Raw genomic sequence first — 18,137 nt, 5'->3', positions numbered from 1 at the left:
ACCGCCTGCTTCCATGAAGCATACTTGCCTTAACGAACATCTTGCTCATAGTAGTCCGGCTGGGCTTGTTTGGAGTGCAGTACACCGACATGGACTTTCTATCCCTTGAGAATTCAAGGGTGAACTCTTTCTTCATGAGTTGCTTTATCACCTGCAAAAAGGAGGTGGGAAGATGGAGAAGTCAGAATTGGAGTGCAATGAACCAGCAGGAAAGGAGAAGAGTTTTACTTGGTTCTCTGCTGTGTATTACTTCAGAAGTACTGACCGAGTTGCAAGCGTTTGCCCGTTCAATTCTGGACAGTCCTTTCAACTCTGTGTCAAACACATTCATCTTCTCCACCAGACACGTGAGGGCAGTCTCTGTGGCTTCACCAACCTTTTCATACACTCCTTTAGCCTTTAACAAAAATGTAATTAGCATGATTAGTATCACAGTTTGCCTATCACTTACATATTTTGGGAGTCTTCTTGATAACAGACATCCAAAAATTCTTATTTAAAATGAAAACAAAACCAGAATTTGTAATAAAATCTATTTATGCAATAATGGATTTTATTGAAAATATATTTTTGTACTGTACCAATTATTGCTTCCTTTTCCAGCACACAAAGACCTACTGTGGGGGGGGGGTTTACCTTGACTTGCATTTGTACCTTAAGTACCATAAGAGGCCCCCATTTTGTAGCAGTAAGTAGACTGGCACAGTGAGAACATAAGTCTAAGCCACATCAGCCCTTTCAAGTGTTTACTCATACTAGTCTATACTTTCTAATGACACTTCAAGCCCTAGTTTCTAAGGGTTTCGTTCCCGGCAGTCTACTACTTTCTCTTGATTCACTCTGCAGCCCTACACTTTGACTTCTTCCACTCATGTCTGTGACCTTTCTCCCCACTGCATCTATCAAGTTATTTCCTTCTAGATCAACTTTTGCATAAACCCCCCAAAGAAGCATAACTGTCCTGAATGTTCTGCTATGTTAACTCTTGCCTATTATTTATGCTCCTTTATCCAAACGTTTTACCTTCCTCTGTCCTGCTCAGCACCAAAAAGGTCACTGTCTTTTATTTGTATGTGTAAGTCACATTCTTTGCCCTTGGTATGGGGACTATCAGCACAGGCTCAGCATAAGAAAACCTATTTGTTAATTAGAAGAATACACTACCTTGTCTCAAAAGCCCACTTCCCTTGGCTGTTCCTTATTTAGTGTTCTGCCTAACTATTTTAAAGGTGCATCTCAACCAGCACTCCTTATGGAAGTGCTTTTTCAAGCCAATATTGTATAACCAACCATGTGTACAAGTGCCTCTTTCTTCCGGCCTTCTTTCCCCATATTTTTCCTTACTCCTGCTCGATGCAACGCCCCCTCGATGCAAAGCTTCCAGACTAATTCAAGGGACTGTTCAAGTTCACACCTGTTTAGCTTCAGACTTAGGTGCTCTCATATCTGTCAGAGTTCTTTGTATGAATTCATGTATGCATTGTTTCATACAACACCAAGGTTCTTCAGCGCCAAGATAAAACTATACGTTTCCCAGATCATGAAAAACTAACTGGTGCAGGCACAGTCACTTTTCACAGGATTCAGGAAAATACCTAGATAGTAGATATGCACACAAGGCTTCTTTGACAGGTGTCAAAAATGCATCTATCAGAAAAGTATAAATATGTTGTATTGTGGCAACCCCACTTCTTAAATTCCCTTAGTGGGGATGTCTGGTCAAGACCTACATTGTTGATATTTTGATGCAACATTAAAATCTGATTATTTCAGTCTTTTTTAGTTGTTTTAACTTGATGCCTTGGTTTGGATATCTTGCTGCTGAATTGTTATTTCATTTGCTGTATACTTTATTTATTTCATTTGCTATCTATTTGTACAGATTTAATAACCGAAAACAACTGAGCAATTTGTCTTGGACACAACTGTTGGAAAAGAGGTGCATAAAAGACTAAACAAACACACCCTTGAGGGAAAGTATCTGTTCCTGTGAACAGATAAATACCCTCAATCAAAGAGGATGGGAGGAATGTACCTTGACACTCGTGCTGCAGCCCTTTCTAACGTAGGAGAGCAACAGCAACCACTTTGCTCCCTCTCTTGAATTAGGAGGAGATACTTACCTCATTGAAATCCAGAGAAGAATCGTTGCAAAGGGCACAGATTGTTGCCAGTTCTATAAGACCATCATACTGACTGCATTTGATCAGTTTCTCATCTTTATGCCTGTCAAAAATATTCAAGAGAAAAATAGATGGTGAGACTTTCTGTGCTGTATCAGAGTAAACCACTGGCTAAGATCCTTCCCTCTCTGGCATGTTCATGTTATTCTCATTCTTCATATGCTGAAATCCGGAAAGCCCCCTGCAGCTTGGGCTTGAGATAAATAAATCACATTGACATGAATGTGAATGGACATTTCATGCTGCATTATGTTTACAAGGCCAGAATCAACAGCAGAACTCACTTTTACAGGTAGTCTTTTAAAACATGGGCATTTAAAGTTCCTGTGTCCTAATTAAGAATTCCTCCTTGCCCACTCAAATATGAAAAGGAACCATGATCAATGAGGCAAGTGTGCTGCATGTTTTTAAGATGCTGTATTTCACTTTTGCCCTAAGTGAATTTTGTTCAAGGGTAATTGAAATTAATATTACACAAAGAACATTTAGAAAGTGCCCATCATGGGATTGATTCACATCAAAAGCTTGTCATCAATGACTATAAAGACTGAACAAATTGAGATTTCGCTCTACTTGGGGGAAATTAGCTTTGCTGAAGCACTGATGAATCATGACACCTCATGTGCTCCTCTTAAGGGTTCCACGTAAACAAAGACATCAACCAGGAAATGACAATAGATGTTATGTCTTTTCCAGTCATCATCTCAACATTAACAATCTGTGCCTTTCTTTGGAGCTATGAAGAACTGAAAAGACACTAGTGTGTGCACGTTTATACGGAAAGCAGAGACAAAGGCATAAGAGAAGTGGTAGTATGATATGTAGATTCAAAAACATAACATTTCAGAACAATTTGGAGAAATTAAGGTTCGAAGGAGGGAAAGCATAGCAGTCTTGTAATTTTATAGGCCTGCCAAATTAAACAACAACAAATTCTAGCCTTCTGGGAGCCAGTAGAGGTCAGATGGAGAGATCTGTCCTTCCTCTAGCACCCTGGTGTGTGGTGGTGGGCTCCAAGGAGGAAACAGTGCTTTACCCATTCTATACCAGGTTACTCACTCACCTGCATGCAAATCCTTGTCCCCATAAGCTGCCAGGCAAGTGCTGAAACACAAGCCTGCACAACAGTATTCATAATGAAAGATTGTACACATAAGAAATATATTCTAGGACAACAATGTAATTCTGAAGGACAGATCTAGAGTATATTTATAATGCTTGGAGTGCTCACAGTAAATAACTTATTAAGTGAGACCAATAACACTCTTCTCCCTAAGATGGGCGAAATATCAATAACCTTGTGGAAAGCCTGCAATTTCCTCACAAAATTAACTATTCCAAAAGATTAGCTTTAAATTGGTAATCTACAAATCAAGAGGTTACACTTCAGTCCCGCTTTACATTATCCACTTCTCTTTCAGGCTGTTAAATTCGAGCCCTAAGTGCTGCTGTGCATACACAGCCAGACCTGTAAATGGTTCAGCTGGCAAGAATCAAGCTTACACTTCTCCTATGGGAGCGTATGTTGAGCCAGTCACTGTAAATTCATTCAGAGAACAGCTATCTCCTTCTACTCGGTCCACAACGAACATCTGTAAGACAGAAAAGGGTACAGATCCAGTCAACCAACTGAGGTAACTTAAAGCTTGAACGTCAAAATAGAAGTGCAGGCAGGACTTTATATCAGTGGCATTAATAATTATAACATTTAGCTAGCACTTATTTTTCAGGATTTTTATAATATGGGCTTCTTCCACATAAATTTCTTTAGATCTTTGCCTCTATATTCTGGAGGAATTAATTTTATTCCCAGGAATTCATTTTAATCAAGAGTTTATATCAGCCAAAGTTTAATGTTTAGTCCACTCCAGGTAAGCACAGCTATACTGACTTCAGAACACTCACCTTCATTGCCAGGTGTTGGGGAGTTTTAGAATCAGGCAAATGCTTCAGAAGCAGTGCCTGATGCCACTTTTTGAACCTGGAGCGACAGGAATGCAGCCTCAGACATGGAAATGTGGCATATGCTAGTCAATGTTCATTTAGCATGACCAGAACACAAGGAAGGTGAAGGGAAAAGACTAAGGGGGCATGGTGGGGAGGGGGTAATTTTTCAGAAATTAACATGAGCACTGAGAAAGAGCCGGGGAGACGGCACTGCTGACAAGGTAGGTTTTTACTGAACGAGGGTCTTGAAGAGGCAGGGGAAATGGTTTTTTTAAAGGAGCACTATAGTTTAAATAGAGATTGGAGCAGGAAGAGAGGACAGTGTTTACCAATAATGGATGAGCAAAAGACTGAACTCCAGTCCCCAAGGAAGAACACCGCTACCCCACCATAAAAAGAACACCCACCATTCAAATGTATGCAGTTACTTTCCTTTCAAGCCTGCTGTGTACAAGCAACATGAGTAAATTCACATCGGCTTGGACTGGATAGTTTGGCAACAGACCATAATGCAGAAAAATAATCTCCAAGATTACTTCTGTAAAAACTTCCTAAAGAGAAGGAGAGAGACTCTCTCTCTTTTCCAAGGAAAATGCTGCTTTACTGCTTTTATGTGCAAAGGCTTTCTTCCAAAATCTTACAGACACCACTTCTCTGCATTACCTAATGGACTTGACACTAACAAAAAACAAAACACACTCTCCCAGCTATATAGGATTAGAGAAATATTTTGATCTAAAAGAATGAAGAGCTCAATATTGCTACTTCAAAACAAATCTTTTTCCAAGGCAAAAGAGTTTGATGTTCCTATGCTAAGGAACCTTTCTGTTTTTTTTGGCATCTGACTTCTTAAGAGACGGGCAGTTATGCAATACTCTGCAAGTAACCTTCTCTAGAATACAGATGAGCAGCTGCTTTGTGTTCCACAGGCACAAACACTTCAGCATAAAATTCTGGACAAGACTGGAAAGTAATACAAATAAGTAAACAGCAAGTTAAACAGGGGCACCAAAGTCTGTTACAGTCACACAAATATTAAGTAGATTCAAAAAGAAGAGGTCTGTTACTGTTTACTTATTTGAAATCTTACCCTGGCCCAATAATTTTGAATGTAATTATTTGCAGCCGCGTAATGCAATCAGGAGAAGCTCTAGCCCCTTAAGTCTTTCCAGCAATTACCCTTCACAAATAAAAGTGCCTTAATTTGATTTAAAATTCTTTCTTTGTGCTTCTATTCAGTTCCTGCTTAGAATATCAATCACAAGTGAGGCACAACCAACTGAAGAAAGAGACTGGCATAATTGCTAAATAACAGGACAATACCTAGATCAGCATTCATCAACTTTCTAAACACACACACACACACACACACACACACACACACACACACACACAGAGCTGGCTACTCTACAGAGAGTGCCAAGCATCAAAGGTAACTCTGGTAATCTACTCAATAACAGATTATGCATCAAATTTTACACCAGGGCCTCCCATATCTACTCCAGTTTGAATTTACTATCAAATACTGTCGACCACCCATGTGTGGGGTATAGAGAATAGTGGAGAAGACTGACAGAAGTATGACAATGTGGGAAGGAAGTAACTCTTAAGTCTTATCTATTCTATGTCTCCAGGGCCTACCTTCAATGAAATGGTAATCACGGGTCATTCTTCAAAGTTCATAGGCAATTTAATACAGAATGGAATTTTTTCACTCAAAATTTGAGGTGTTTCTGTTTTGTTTTGAAGAGGGTAATAAGCTCATTAAAAAACCTGTGACAAGGAGAATAATTCCCAAGCCATCAACTTGGGAAGAGTCTATAAATGGCAAAAAGTTTTATTTTCTTTTTCCATCTCTCCTGGGGCACATTTATCTTCACCCTATCAAGACTGCATCAGTGGTGAAGGAAAGTTATTCTCAAGGCACCTTTTCTCCTAGAGTTGAGCTCAGAAACTGAACAGATTCAAGGGATAGGCATTGGTTAAGTTTTGTCTCAAACCAAGCCATGTATTTTTCTCTTTATGTACAGAGTAATATTCAAGTTACAAAGAGGTAAGCACTATCCTTCTAATTAACTTAAATTATCTTTTCTGCTGATAAAGCATCTGCAATCACATTTTAATAAAATAAAGGCTTAGAAGCAGGCTTTGGTGACAGAGCTGTACTGACACTAAAACTGGCCTATTTCATAGTTCTGACAGAAACCTAGACAAATTACATAAGTTAGAAGAAACTAGATAAGTGAATTAACCATACCCTGCAAACTGACATCTGGTTGGTGGTAAGAGTTCCAGTCTTGTCTGAACAGATTACGGAAGTGCAGCCCAGGGTTTCCACAGATGGCAGGCTTCGAACAATAGCATTCTTCTTTGCCATTCGGCGAGTACCCAGAGCCAAGCAAGTGGTAATGACAGCAGGCAGGCCCTCTGGGATTGCAGCCACAGCAAGTGCCACAGCAATTTTGAAATAGTAGATGGCACCCCGAATCCAGGAGCCTCCATGGACAGGATCATTGAAGTGACCGATGTTGATTATCCACACCGCAATGCATATCAGGGAGATGACCTTTGACAGCTGCTCTCCAAACTCGTCCAGCTTCTGCTGAAGCGGGGTCCTCTCCTGCTCAGTAGCCACCATTTCATCACGAATTTTGCCAATTTCGGTGTTCACGCCAGTTGCCACAACCACACCCATAGCTTTCCCTGCAGCAATGTTTGTACCCTAAATCAAGAAGTTAAAAGGGAATTGGAGAACTGTGGTTAATCACTAGCACATAAAGCTAGGTTATGCTTTTTCAGATACTATTTTCCACCAATACCTTATAGCCAAACTGCAAGGTTTGTAGTCTTATTTTGGCTAATTCGAGTTAACAGCAACATAAAATACATGAATGCAGCTATCAGCATTCTGGAAGTTACTTTAGATTTCATTCTGTCTTTGAACTGGGTTTTTATATACACAGGCATATTTTATGTGTATTTTATGTGTATTTGTATGTACTATGTGCCCTACTATGACCATAAATTACTCTCTCACTCTAGTTTGGTCAGCTTTGAAAAAAACAATCACAGTGAGTGTCCAACATTGTAAGAATTTAATCCCTCTCTTGTGTATCTTATCACCAGTCATGGATGGATTCATTACTACTCCCATTCCAAGGAGGCAGATGGCTTTGCCCATGGCCTCTAAGTATTTATTGGCCAGTTATACACTAGGCGAGCTGTACTCTATGGAGTTCTGATGGTTGCTACCATCAAATTAAAATCACCAACCAAATAGAAGCATCAAGTAAAAGTGATTATTAAAGCAATATTTATAGAAGTGACAAATGAGCAGCAGTTTACCAAGAACCTCCGTCCCAAAGATTCCACAAACACCGAAAAACATGTGCCTGCTTAACAACCAGTAAGGCTGCACTTCTCAGAGGCCCACTGAAAGAAGAGTTTACCAATCTTCTGAAAACAAAGACTGAGCAGGTCTTGGTGGTGGTCAATGCTTCTTTGTGGGAGGGAGATCCCAGATGAAGGCTCCTTTGCAGATGAAATCATGGCCTCCTGCAGGGTGACCTTGGGGAAGAGGGAGCTTGAATGCAAGAAAGCATTCACCTACTGTTTTCTTAAATCCTTCAAAGGCCTCACATTCATTCTCTTGAAGAATGTAATTGTACTACTCCCTCCCACAAAGAAGCATTGACCACTTCCTTAGACCAGCCTTGCCAGTATGGGCAAGAGTTGGGCAGACATGTGGTCAAGCACACTTTTTGCATCTTCAAGTGACGCTCATCCAACAAATGCAACAAAGAACAGGACGTCCTATGGCCAAATGTGGCAACTGACTTGGAAGAGATGAAAAAGAAGCTGAGCCCTTTTTCTAAGCTTTTCTGCCAGGCACATCACAGGAGATTTAAAAAAAGAAACTGGGGTATCAGTGAAACTTGGAAGATAAGCTCTCTTAATAAATAGCATTCCAGTTACAAAAAAAACACTTAGCAGTAACTGGTAGAGGACAGAAACACCTTGCTTTATAACCACAGCCCTCACACTTGCCTTTCAAACATGTACCCTGAAAACCTAGGATTACAAGCCCAACACATCCCCTGGGCACCTGTGTTTCCAATGCTTTCTCGTTTTACTGCTCTTCATTTTTGCCTTGCATGTACAAGTGTAGCTAAACAAAGTTTACCAAGATTGAAGAGACAATGTGTTTATATGCATCAGGTTTTTTAAGGCTCATTTAGTTCCATACAAGGTTACCATTTAGATGTCCAAGATATTCTTAATTCTTTAAACATGAGCTGCCCTAAACAAAATGAGTGATGGCTATTTTTTTGGGGGGGGGGGGGAGGGAACCCATAGGAAGTAAGTCAAGAAACAGCAGAACAATCCTTTAATAATCAGTACGCACAAACAGGACCCTCCCCCCCCCCATCTACTCACAGAAAAGAGCATGTTCTTCTTGTCTTGGTTCACTGCACGAGGATCAGGCACAGGGTCCGTGTGCTTAATCACAGACACAGATTCACCTAGATGAAGGTTACAGCTTTAGTAAGACATTAATGCCTCCATTTCCCACCTTTCTGCATATGCAGAACATCACCCGTGAAAGCCATTACATCATAATACAAGGTTTACATAGATGAAAAGCATTTTTTTAAATAGAAAAAGCCACTACATTAAAACTGTAACCTAGGGTTACCATACACTTGGAATTTTCCGGACATAGTCAGAACACGGCAGTCGTAAACAGTGTCTGGGTGGAAATCATGCTCAGATGTCCAGGAAAATCTGGAGATATGTCAACCTGTTTCAGAAGTCTAGATTTTGATGAATTTCCTTAAAAATATCTCGAAAACATTTGTGTTTTTTTTAGATTTTGCAAAGAAAAAAGTTCAACAACTTCTGTGTCTGGTTTCCCCTTTTTGAAATATGGCAACCCTACAGTAGCCATTAAAAAACCAACACCACCTGAAAATAGTTTTGATGCAAATAATTGCCAGGAGAAAACCAGGCAATAACAGATAGTCTAGGTAAGTTAAAAGAAAATCCTCCAATTAAGAGTTAGAGAAAGACATTCAACATATGTAAATACAGAAATATTTACAATGCCTGGGCATGTAAGAAGCTTCCATATATACCAAAAAAGGCAAGCCAGTTGATCATCAGAAACCAGTTTCTAATTTAGATTTTGTGTCTGATTTTGACCTAAAGATAATTTCTTCCTATACCATGTGCCTCTGAATCAAATTAGAGGAGGAAAAATGCAGAATTTGCAATGGAGGCTTTCTCCCAGTGCCCATTCACACTTTCCAAGAACATGAGGGGAACAGACAGATGGCCAACAGACTTCAAATGCCTCCAGGGATCTGCATATAAACGAGGGGCCACAATCAATCCACAGGCCTTATGATCTGTGGGCCCAATTAAGTGAGTATGTATTTACTGTAGGATAGCCAGCCTCATATAACCAATAATAATAATAATAATAATAATAATACCCCACCAATCTGGTCTAATTAATGCATGAAACATTTAAGACCCTAGAGTAAACAATCATGCCAGGCTTAGCACACCTTGTGAAGAACTAGATAATCAAGCCTCTGTTCCCCTCCAGTCTACCAGAGAAGCTCAATGTGTGAGAAGGTTTGTACTGGTTGGTGCAAACCAAACTGCATGGCTCTTACAAGCCACTCTAGAGTTCCTATACCAATAATTTAGGAGCCTTCTCCACTTTAACTAAAGCCAAGTTTTACTGCCTGTGCAACCTTTTCTGAATGCTGTATGGAAAAGCACATGAATCTGGAGAGTTTGTAAGTACAGGCAATGACTAATTTACACACATCCAGTTGATGCACAACTGTACACACACACACACACACACACACACACACACACACACACACACCAGTGACCTGGAGGTAGCTGGAAAAGAGGGCAGGAGCTGTAAAAGGGCAGAGTAGGCCGACATGCACTGGGATCAGAAATGTAGCCCTTGTGCAAAACAGTTGTTGCCTGAAAAGCATTTTTAACTTACTAAACCCATTGTCTTTTTCTATGCTAGAGGAAGAGGTGAACTTTGGAACTTACTTTAAAGGGCACATATTTTAAAGGCCTAACAGCCTATATTTCCATGCTATACTTTGCTGCATATTTTATTATTTTAAATCTCTGTGGGAGTTTTCTCACCCAAGAGTACTAGCCTAAAACTTGGAACTTGGCATCTAGGAATTTTCCTTTTATATCTATTTTTTTCATTGAACCAACATTTATTTGATCTCCAGAATAATGCTCAAAGACTGAGCTATCAGATTACTGGAAAAATATTCCAATCCTGACACCCTGTTTGTTTGGTTATACTGCAAATATACAACCAAATACATTACGATACCCTTCAAGCTTGTTAGACCTATTGACCAGGAGAAAGAAGCAACAGGTAGACATCTCTCTTGGCCTTTTGTTCATGTACCTTTTGTGATCTGGACAAGAACCGTTGGGAATCTAATCTAACCTAGATTCTACAAAGCAAGCACATTACTCTAGCCTTTAAAATGGCAAATAAAAATCATAACTAGGACACAGTACAAAGAGTTCCCTCTCTAACATTTCCACTGAAATATGACTTTCTGAAGAGAGATGGATGGCTGACTTTTAACTAGGAAAAGATAAACCCAATTGAGTATGTATAATGAAACACAGGAAGCTGCTGTATACCAAGTCAAACCACTGGTCCACTGACCTCAGTTACATCTACACTGATTACTGATTAGCAGTGCCTCTCCAGTCTTTCAAACAAGAGTTTTCCACAACCCTCCCTGGAGATGCCACAGGTTCAATTCTGATATTCTGCATTAAAAGTATGTATTCCATTTGGATTTTGGAAACATTCACAAGTAACACTAATCCCTTATTAACTTTAGCACATTGTGCATGATCTGGAACAAATGTAAGAGGAGCCCTAGGCTTGTACACTCTCCCTACCCACCAGCATAGGAAGAAGGAATTAGCTGAAATTTAGTTTTCATTTTCCTCCAGGATCTAGCTTGCTATCTGGACCAAGGACTGTGGTTTAAAACAAGCTCTGGTTAGTTTAACAAGTCAACTTCAAAACCAATTGGGTAGTACAACATTAAATCTTTATTTCCATTGTTCCTTCCCCTCCAATGCAGTCACTGAATGGTATGTTCCATGTCTTACATATGAAACAATATACAGCTCTCATGTATACATATACTGATTTGGCTATTCAAGCAAGTTACTAATAAAAAATTATGAAGGAAAGAAAAAAGAAAACAAAAAAGTATTGGCGGTTCAGAGGGGAGAGCAGTGCAAGACGAGAATTCTATCTTCTACTCAGTCTGTCCAGGATTCTAAGGAAGTTGGGTTATAAATCACAATCCCTGGCCCAGACAAGATATAATTGAAGGAACCTGAAACACGAGTGAAGTTCTTCACTCAACCACGCAGCAGAAATATACCTTTCTAAAATATAAATAGATCATGCTAAGATTATTGAAGCAGGTAAGATTGTGTTCACGCCAGCTTCTAAGCAAACTTCCTATTTTGGGTACTTTATTTTAGTCTAAAGAAAGAATAACAGAATCATAAAATTGCAGAGTTGGAAGGGAACAAATGCCAAGATATACTAATGGCTTCCACTGAGTAAGAATGGCATGTACCCAGTGTAACACTGATGGCTCTCATTCACCACAATGATGCCTAAGAGTTCTGTTAAAAACTGAGGTTGCTGCTGTAATCAGGACAGTTTCCCATTTGTTTTTAAAAGAAATAGATTTTCTGATCATTACTGCCAAGAAACACTTACCTGTGAGAATTGACTGGTCAACCCTCAGAGTTGTCGATTTTATAGAAGTAAGTCTTATGTCAGCAGGAACCTTGTCACCAACTGTGGATGAAGAGGAGAGTATTTGAGTTTGATCAGACGTTAAAGAATGCAAATATTTTCCAAGTAGTACCAGAACAAGCATACATCAACCATATATTTATTCAAAATATCTCACTTCACTTTTGAAATGAGGGAAGCTAACCCATTTTTCAGAGCTTCCCACAATTAGAAATTCCATAACCTATTTTGGAAGTGTATCTCATTGCCCAAGTGTTTATAGGAACATTTTGCTATGTGCAATTTCTCCTCATGTAGTTTAAACCCTGTTACTAGATCTTAAACCTTTAATGAAGTATCTATTTTGGTTAATATCATTATTGTACATTCTCAGAGAATTCTCCATCTGCCCATTAAGATGTTGACAATTGGGAGAATCCATACTATCTGACTGGTTTTGAACAGACTTGGGATTTCTCAAATATCAGTGCAAACCACTTTTGAAACTGATAATATTTTAAAGAGCGTGCACTATGACATGGGTGTCTGATGTTCCCCCTAGGACCTCAATCTTTGACCAGCATAGCTCTTTAATGTCAGACAGGAAATTGCCATATCCAACATCTTTTGCACTAGCCTACATTTCATCTAATAACCATTCCTAAAGTAGCACACACACACGAAGGAAGAACTAATAAAACGCTATTTTGCCAACACATGACAAAAACCCTAAAACAGGGTACTGAAAATACTTGCATCATCAGCCAGTAATTACTAATCCTGCCAGAATATGTGGACTTGTTACACAATAGTCCCTCTAGTTTTACTGTAGGGATGCACAGACTAAATGCTAATTCCTACAGGAACTGCTTATGCAACTGGCAGCAATCATGCATGAGGGAGAGAATGACGCTGTGAGGAAGTTAGGTCTGCCGGTAGGTCTGCCACTTCTATGTGCTAGGTCATGGATGCACAAACACCATACCAGAGGATTAAGCACATATTATTTGTAGCTTTAGACTCTTTTAGAAAAACAATTTCTGCAACATTTCTCACAAGGTTAAAATTATAGTGTTCTCTTGGGCAGAGTCTTAGGTAGGTAACTAACACCACTCTCTATTTAGAATAAAGAGGCCAATAAGCCAGCTAGACTTTTTCTTTTCTGCTCTGTCATTACAACATGAAAACCAAATTCGCTGTGCCCTTCAGCAGTGAAGAGAAAATAGTACAAAACAATGACCAAGGCCAAAAATGGGCAAACTATTTGAATGCAGTCCCCTGGTGTTGTGACGAGGTTTATATGTAGATACATGAGAGCAGCTGCTTTTTCATCTATCACAATTCCACCAAACAGCAGGCTAAGACTCAGCACAATGCAGAAGAAAGTCCATCAATCCGTAAGGGCACACACGGTTGCTGGGCTTTCAACAGCTGAGCATCTCAAATGTACTGCCCCACTTGGCAAAGGCATATTAAAATAATGGATCTCTTTGCTGAAATGTATATAGATCAGCCTACACACAACTGCTAAAAATGGTGGTAAGGACTACTGGAAGAAAGCACTGAAATATTATTCTAACAAACTTTGCTTTCAACGCAGCCAAGTGAACACCACAGCTCATTGCCTTTCAGCAGAGTATTTAGAAAAAGCACCACTATTTATTTATTTGTTCCTCAACAGCATGTTCTGAAATCTTATTAACAATTCTTCCGTAAAAGTTATGACAGTCAAAAGTTGATGAGCCCAAATAGGAACAAAATTATTGTGGCTCCAGTAAATTCCCTGTACAAAATGTATACTTCTCCCCAGTAATTGCTGCCAATTGTTTTAAGCAGCAAGGATAGCAACCAAGCTGAAGTTTCATTGTTCTGAAGTTTGCTTAACTATCCAAAGTGAACAATTAAGTTCGGGTAGCACATAGAGAGACACAGGGACCGTTCTAATGCCAAAGTACAGGACAAAAGTTTGACATTCCAGGAACGGGGGGGGGGCGCGCTATTTTGCAATCTTATTTCCCACACTTCAACGCCTAGCACCTTCCCAGAGTTCTGTACAATCTAAACAATTCACAAGGAAGAAAAAAAACATGGGTTAATAAATCTTTCTAAACTTTGTCTTATCCCCTAACTTAAGATACACTACTGGCATGTGACAGCATTATATTCTCCTGATTGCATAAAGTGAAAGCAAACCTTTGAACACAGCAAAATGTGAACCAAGCATCTATTTAATTTATAGATTTTTGCCTCAGCCACAGATGCTAATGTAGGTTTATATTCCCATTATATGAATTACTCATCCAGTCACACACTGCCCCCCATGCAGTTTACTGGATGGAGCCTTGAGCATGTCATTCTTGCTCAAATGTACCCACTTCACACACAGTGATGTGGTTTTCCAGAAAAAAATCCTATACAAATTAGAAAAAATGACATCAGTTTGCATTGGAAAATGTTATGGTGCCCTACAGAATGCTCTAATTTGCCACAATTATTTTACTTGTATTTGGTACATAGATACATGTTACTTGTATGCCACGTTTCCATAATTCAAGCCATGCTCAAGACTGCCTACAACATGAAATAAATACATAATTAATGGTAAAGGGACCCCTGACCATTACAATATAACAAAAGTAGTAAGAGATGCTAACAACCTTGAAACTGCCAAGCTAGCCTAATGTATATATTCGTAATAGGCATCAGTTCATTGTTACTACTGAACTTATGAAATGGGAAAGGTTCTGTTTTGGAAAACTGTCCATACCACATCACTGATTCAGAGCAAGAAAGATAATGGTACCAGTAAAAACTTGAATAAAGGGAATCCAGAGAGAGAAACTTGCTAAATACATATATTACTTTTGGACTACACACACCATAAACAGCTGAACAGTGTCTGTCCAAATAAAAAAGTCTGCTCTACTTTACTTTGAGGGAGCTACATACCTTATCCAGACAATATTCAGATATTGGTATTTATGAAACAGTCCTTATGAATGTTAGCTATTCTGTAATACAGTGATTAAATGTTATAAAATATTAAGCTATCCAGAAGCACATTCTTCCGCAACCTGCTAAAATTTTGTATGTTTGGGGGCGTTACAGATCTGACCTGAACCAGCAATGTGTAATGGCATCCCTAGATGAATCAGAGCTCAAAGTCCCATATCCTACAGTCCAGATTTCCAAACTTTTCATGTTGGTGATATACTTTATAGACATGCATCATTTCATGACACAGCAATTCAGTTTTAATAGCAAACCAGAGGTTAAACTAACCCCTTTCCAGCCCTGGAAGGAGCACGGTGAGCATTTGCGCAACACACCTACACACTGCAGCTGACACACTAACATGTCGCAACACAGTTTGGAAAGCTCCACTGTAGTCTTTTTGCCATATGTTGAAGACTTCCCCTTTCAAAAAGCTTTCCAAGTGGAGACTTTTATGTCAGTCAGCATCTGCATGGGATCTGAAATTCTACATATGTTTCTACTGTATTGCAAAATCATTTTTGAGATGCTTTGCAGAAAGAAATGCATAGATTCTTATTTAATTTCCTCTGCCAACCCATAATTCCAAATTAGTAACATTCTCTTCTTCTACTTTTAATACCTAGCTTATAAATTCTACTCTTCGTTATCTAATTTGTTTCTCTTTCCAAGTCAACTAAACAAATGATTAAAAGGTTTATGGATTCTATGGACACCCCCCCCCCAATCTTTTCCATGGGAACCACCACCAACAAAACTGGCTGAAAGTTAGCCCAATCAACCAACTCTGGAAAAATAAAAGAAGACAGCTTTTAATAGCCAAGCACATAGTTGTTATTTGCTCTTCAACTTCCCCATCATTTGCTTAGAGAACACACAATTAGCAATTTGACCCTGGCCAGACACCAGCAAATTCCTGCTCAGGCTTACTTAAGGACTATGACATCGGAGGTGCTTATAGACAATCTGTTGGGAAATGAGTGGGTTAAAAAAAGCCAGAGGCTTCAGCAATCTAATGAAAAAAATCACTCACTGATCAATTCTTGCAGTAGTACTCTGAACATCAGTAAACTCCCTACCCTTCTTTATAAAAGCTGCTACTCTGGATTTTTCCAATAGAGATAATTATGACTGTCTGAATATAGTGTAGTAAACTGATTAGTTGAAAATAATTAGGAGACCTTAATTATAGCAATAGCTAAATGCGTAGGCTTTAGCAAATACAAGAAAAGCAATTCACAAAACAGCAGTAGCAGTGCAGTCAACATAACTAGTGGCAGAAATGCAGCCTCTCTCTGCTGAAGTGTCTGGAAAGGAAGACCATCAACATTCACTTTTTGCCATGTTAGAGGATTCTAGCAAGCATGCCAAGCTAAGTAGGAACATTCAAACTACTGGATTATTCAGGTAATGAAAGGAGGAAATAGTGGTACTTCAGCAGTGCTCCTTAATATGCAAGGTTTCTATAGTCTGTGAGTACATTCTGCCTGTACTCTTCTACCTATAAAAATTTAGAAGGCTTCATCACACAAAACTGATGTGTATTATACAGGACTTGAACACTTAATTTAAAACAGTTACAGTATGTGAACTGTGTGCTTGAACTATACACAAGTTTCTATGTTATCCAACACAAAACTGATACAGTTCCTTTACAGAAACACACATACTATGGAACCATAGAGCATGAGGTATAGCGCATGACCAAAGTGTAAGGAATATGGGAATACTAATAATTGAAAACTGCATGAACGTGCCTCTCCCCCACCTGCGAAAAGCAGGCATCAGTTCTGTAAGCACGCAGTACTTTCAGAAGAAGCAGTAAGTACCTTTACTTTAGTACAATTGATTAATAAAGCTTAAAACAAACAACTGCAGATTAATAAAAAAAAACCTAGAAGTTGATTCTCCCCAGTAAAAATCTGAATCAGATGAGTAAGATACAAAGTCATTTGAGGAAAAACTGGGTATTCTTTGGTTGTCATATGTAGGTTACCAAACTACATTGTGATTGTTTAACAACACCTAGAACCCTGTGGAGGTTAGTGAAAGTTCCTAAAGGTTTATACTGCGAGAACGTTATTTTCTACTTTTCAAAATAAGCTTCTTATTGATAGCTGATCTTCATACACTGTGATAAAGCAGTATTACAGTAAAGTCTCCCATCTGAACAGAATCTTTTCTTAGAAAAAGGTGATTATCACAAGTTCTAATTAGATATGTCCTCAACAGTCACTCCCCCAGCAAAATATCACTTGTAAAAGATGCTGAGAAGTTTCAAAATATGTGTTTATTGTTTGACTGCAATGTCTGTTGTATTTTGGTTCCTATGCTGGTTCCTCTACTGCCTCTCTTTCTTCAGTGGCCTTGATCCATTAAGAGCATCTTTGCTCAAATCTTCATCAGCAACTTACAACTGCAAAAACTACCCACAAATGGCAGGTATAGTTATTTTACCAGTAAGCAATACCATCAACTTGCTATAACCAGGTAGTTTCAGGTAATGCATGGTGGCACTGTATATAAAATCCCCTCAAAAGGCAGCAGCATTTATCCCTGTGAAGTGACCAGCCTCCTAGTGAAGGCAACCTTATTAATCCCACATTTACAAGTGGCAGCAAAAGCACGAAGGTGGCTAATTGGCACATTCTACCTGTTCTGTTTGTGGTTGTTATTATTATGCATATTCCATTGTTAGGCTGTAAGCAATATCCTTTGAAGGGAAACAACCTATATTTAATAATTATAAGCTCCAGTGTAACCACAACTTCCTACAACATTGTCCTTATTAATTCATCATCTAACAAGTACTTTACATACTTTGAAAGCTCAGTGTTTGCTTAATGTTTTTTCCAGGCAAGATATGGCTGTTGGAAAAGCAACTCGCCCCCCAAAACAAGTTGTTTGTGTTGACAAAAAGGACGCTTATTTAAGGGCCAGTGACTGTGTCCCAATGCCTTCTTTGCTTAACCCCCCCCCCACCTATCCTAAAACATCCATGAACATTAGACAGCACTGATATCTGAGAGGTAACTGCCACCTGGTTATTCATGACAGTCACTGGTGCCTGCAATGCAATGTCACTGGCACACTGCCTAGAATTCCATACCCAGATATGCATCCCCGCATCAAGTGCTTTGTCGCTTCCCTACATGGTCCTATTTCTGCAGGCACCA

At 39.1% G+C, this 18,137-nt stretch overlaps 1 protein-coding gene across 3 annotated transcripts in view; it reads right to left on the bottom strand.

Moving 5' to 3' along the window:
* The window catches only part of ATP2A2 (ATPase sarcoplasmic/endoplasmic reticulum Ca2+ transporting 2), a 55,444-nt gene that overhangs the window by 13,670 nt on the left and 23,637 nt on the right, over nucleotides 1-18,137 (bottom strand). For all 3 annotated transcript variants that reach the window (XR_014002847.1, XM_081173972.1, XM_081173973.1), the window contains exons 6-12: nucleotides 11,950-12,030; nucleotides 8,568-8,653; nucleotides 6,388-6,852; nucleotides 3,687-3,775; nucleotides 2,124-2,226; nucleotides 266-397; nucleotides 29-151 (exon numbers count right to left, since the gene is read on the bottom strand). Coding sequence is in view for 2 of the 3 variants with exons in the window: in XM_081173972.1 (XP_081030098.1) it covers nucleotides 29-151; nucleotides 266-397; nucleotides 2,124-2,226; nucleotides 3,687-3,775; nucleotides 6,388-6,852; nucleotides 8,568-8,653; nucleotides 11,950-12,030 (1,079 nt within the window). In the remaining variant the exon portion in view is untranslated. The remainder of the gene's footprint in view (nucleotides 1-28; nucleotides 152-265; nucleotides 398-2,123; nucleotides 2,227-3,686; nucleotides 3,776-6,387; nucleotides 6,853-8,567; nucleotides 8,654-11,949; nucleotides 12,031-18,137) is intronic.

The sequence above is a fragment of the Podarcis bocagei genome, assembly GCF_964188305.1.
Source record: "Podarcis bocagei genome assembly, chromosome: 16".
NCBI lineage: Eukaryota > Metazoa > Chordata > Lepidosauria > Squamata > Lacertidae > Podarcis > Podarcis bocagei.
The sequence above is the reverse complement of the archived record's forward strand: the minus strand, read 5'-3'. Positions and strand labels throughout refer to the sequence as shown.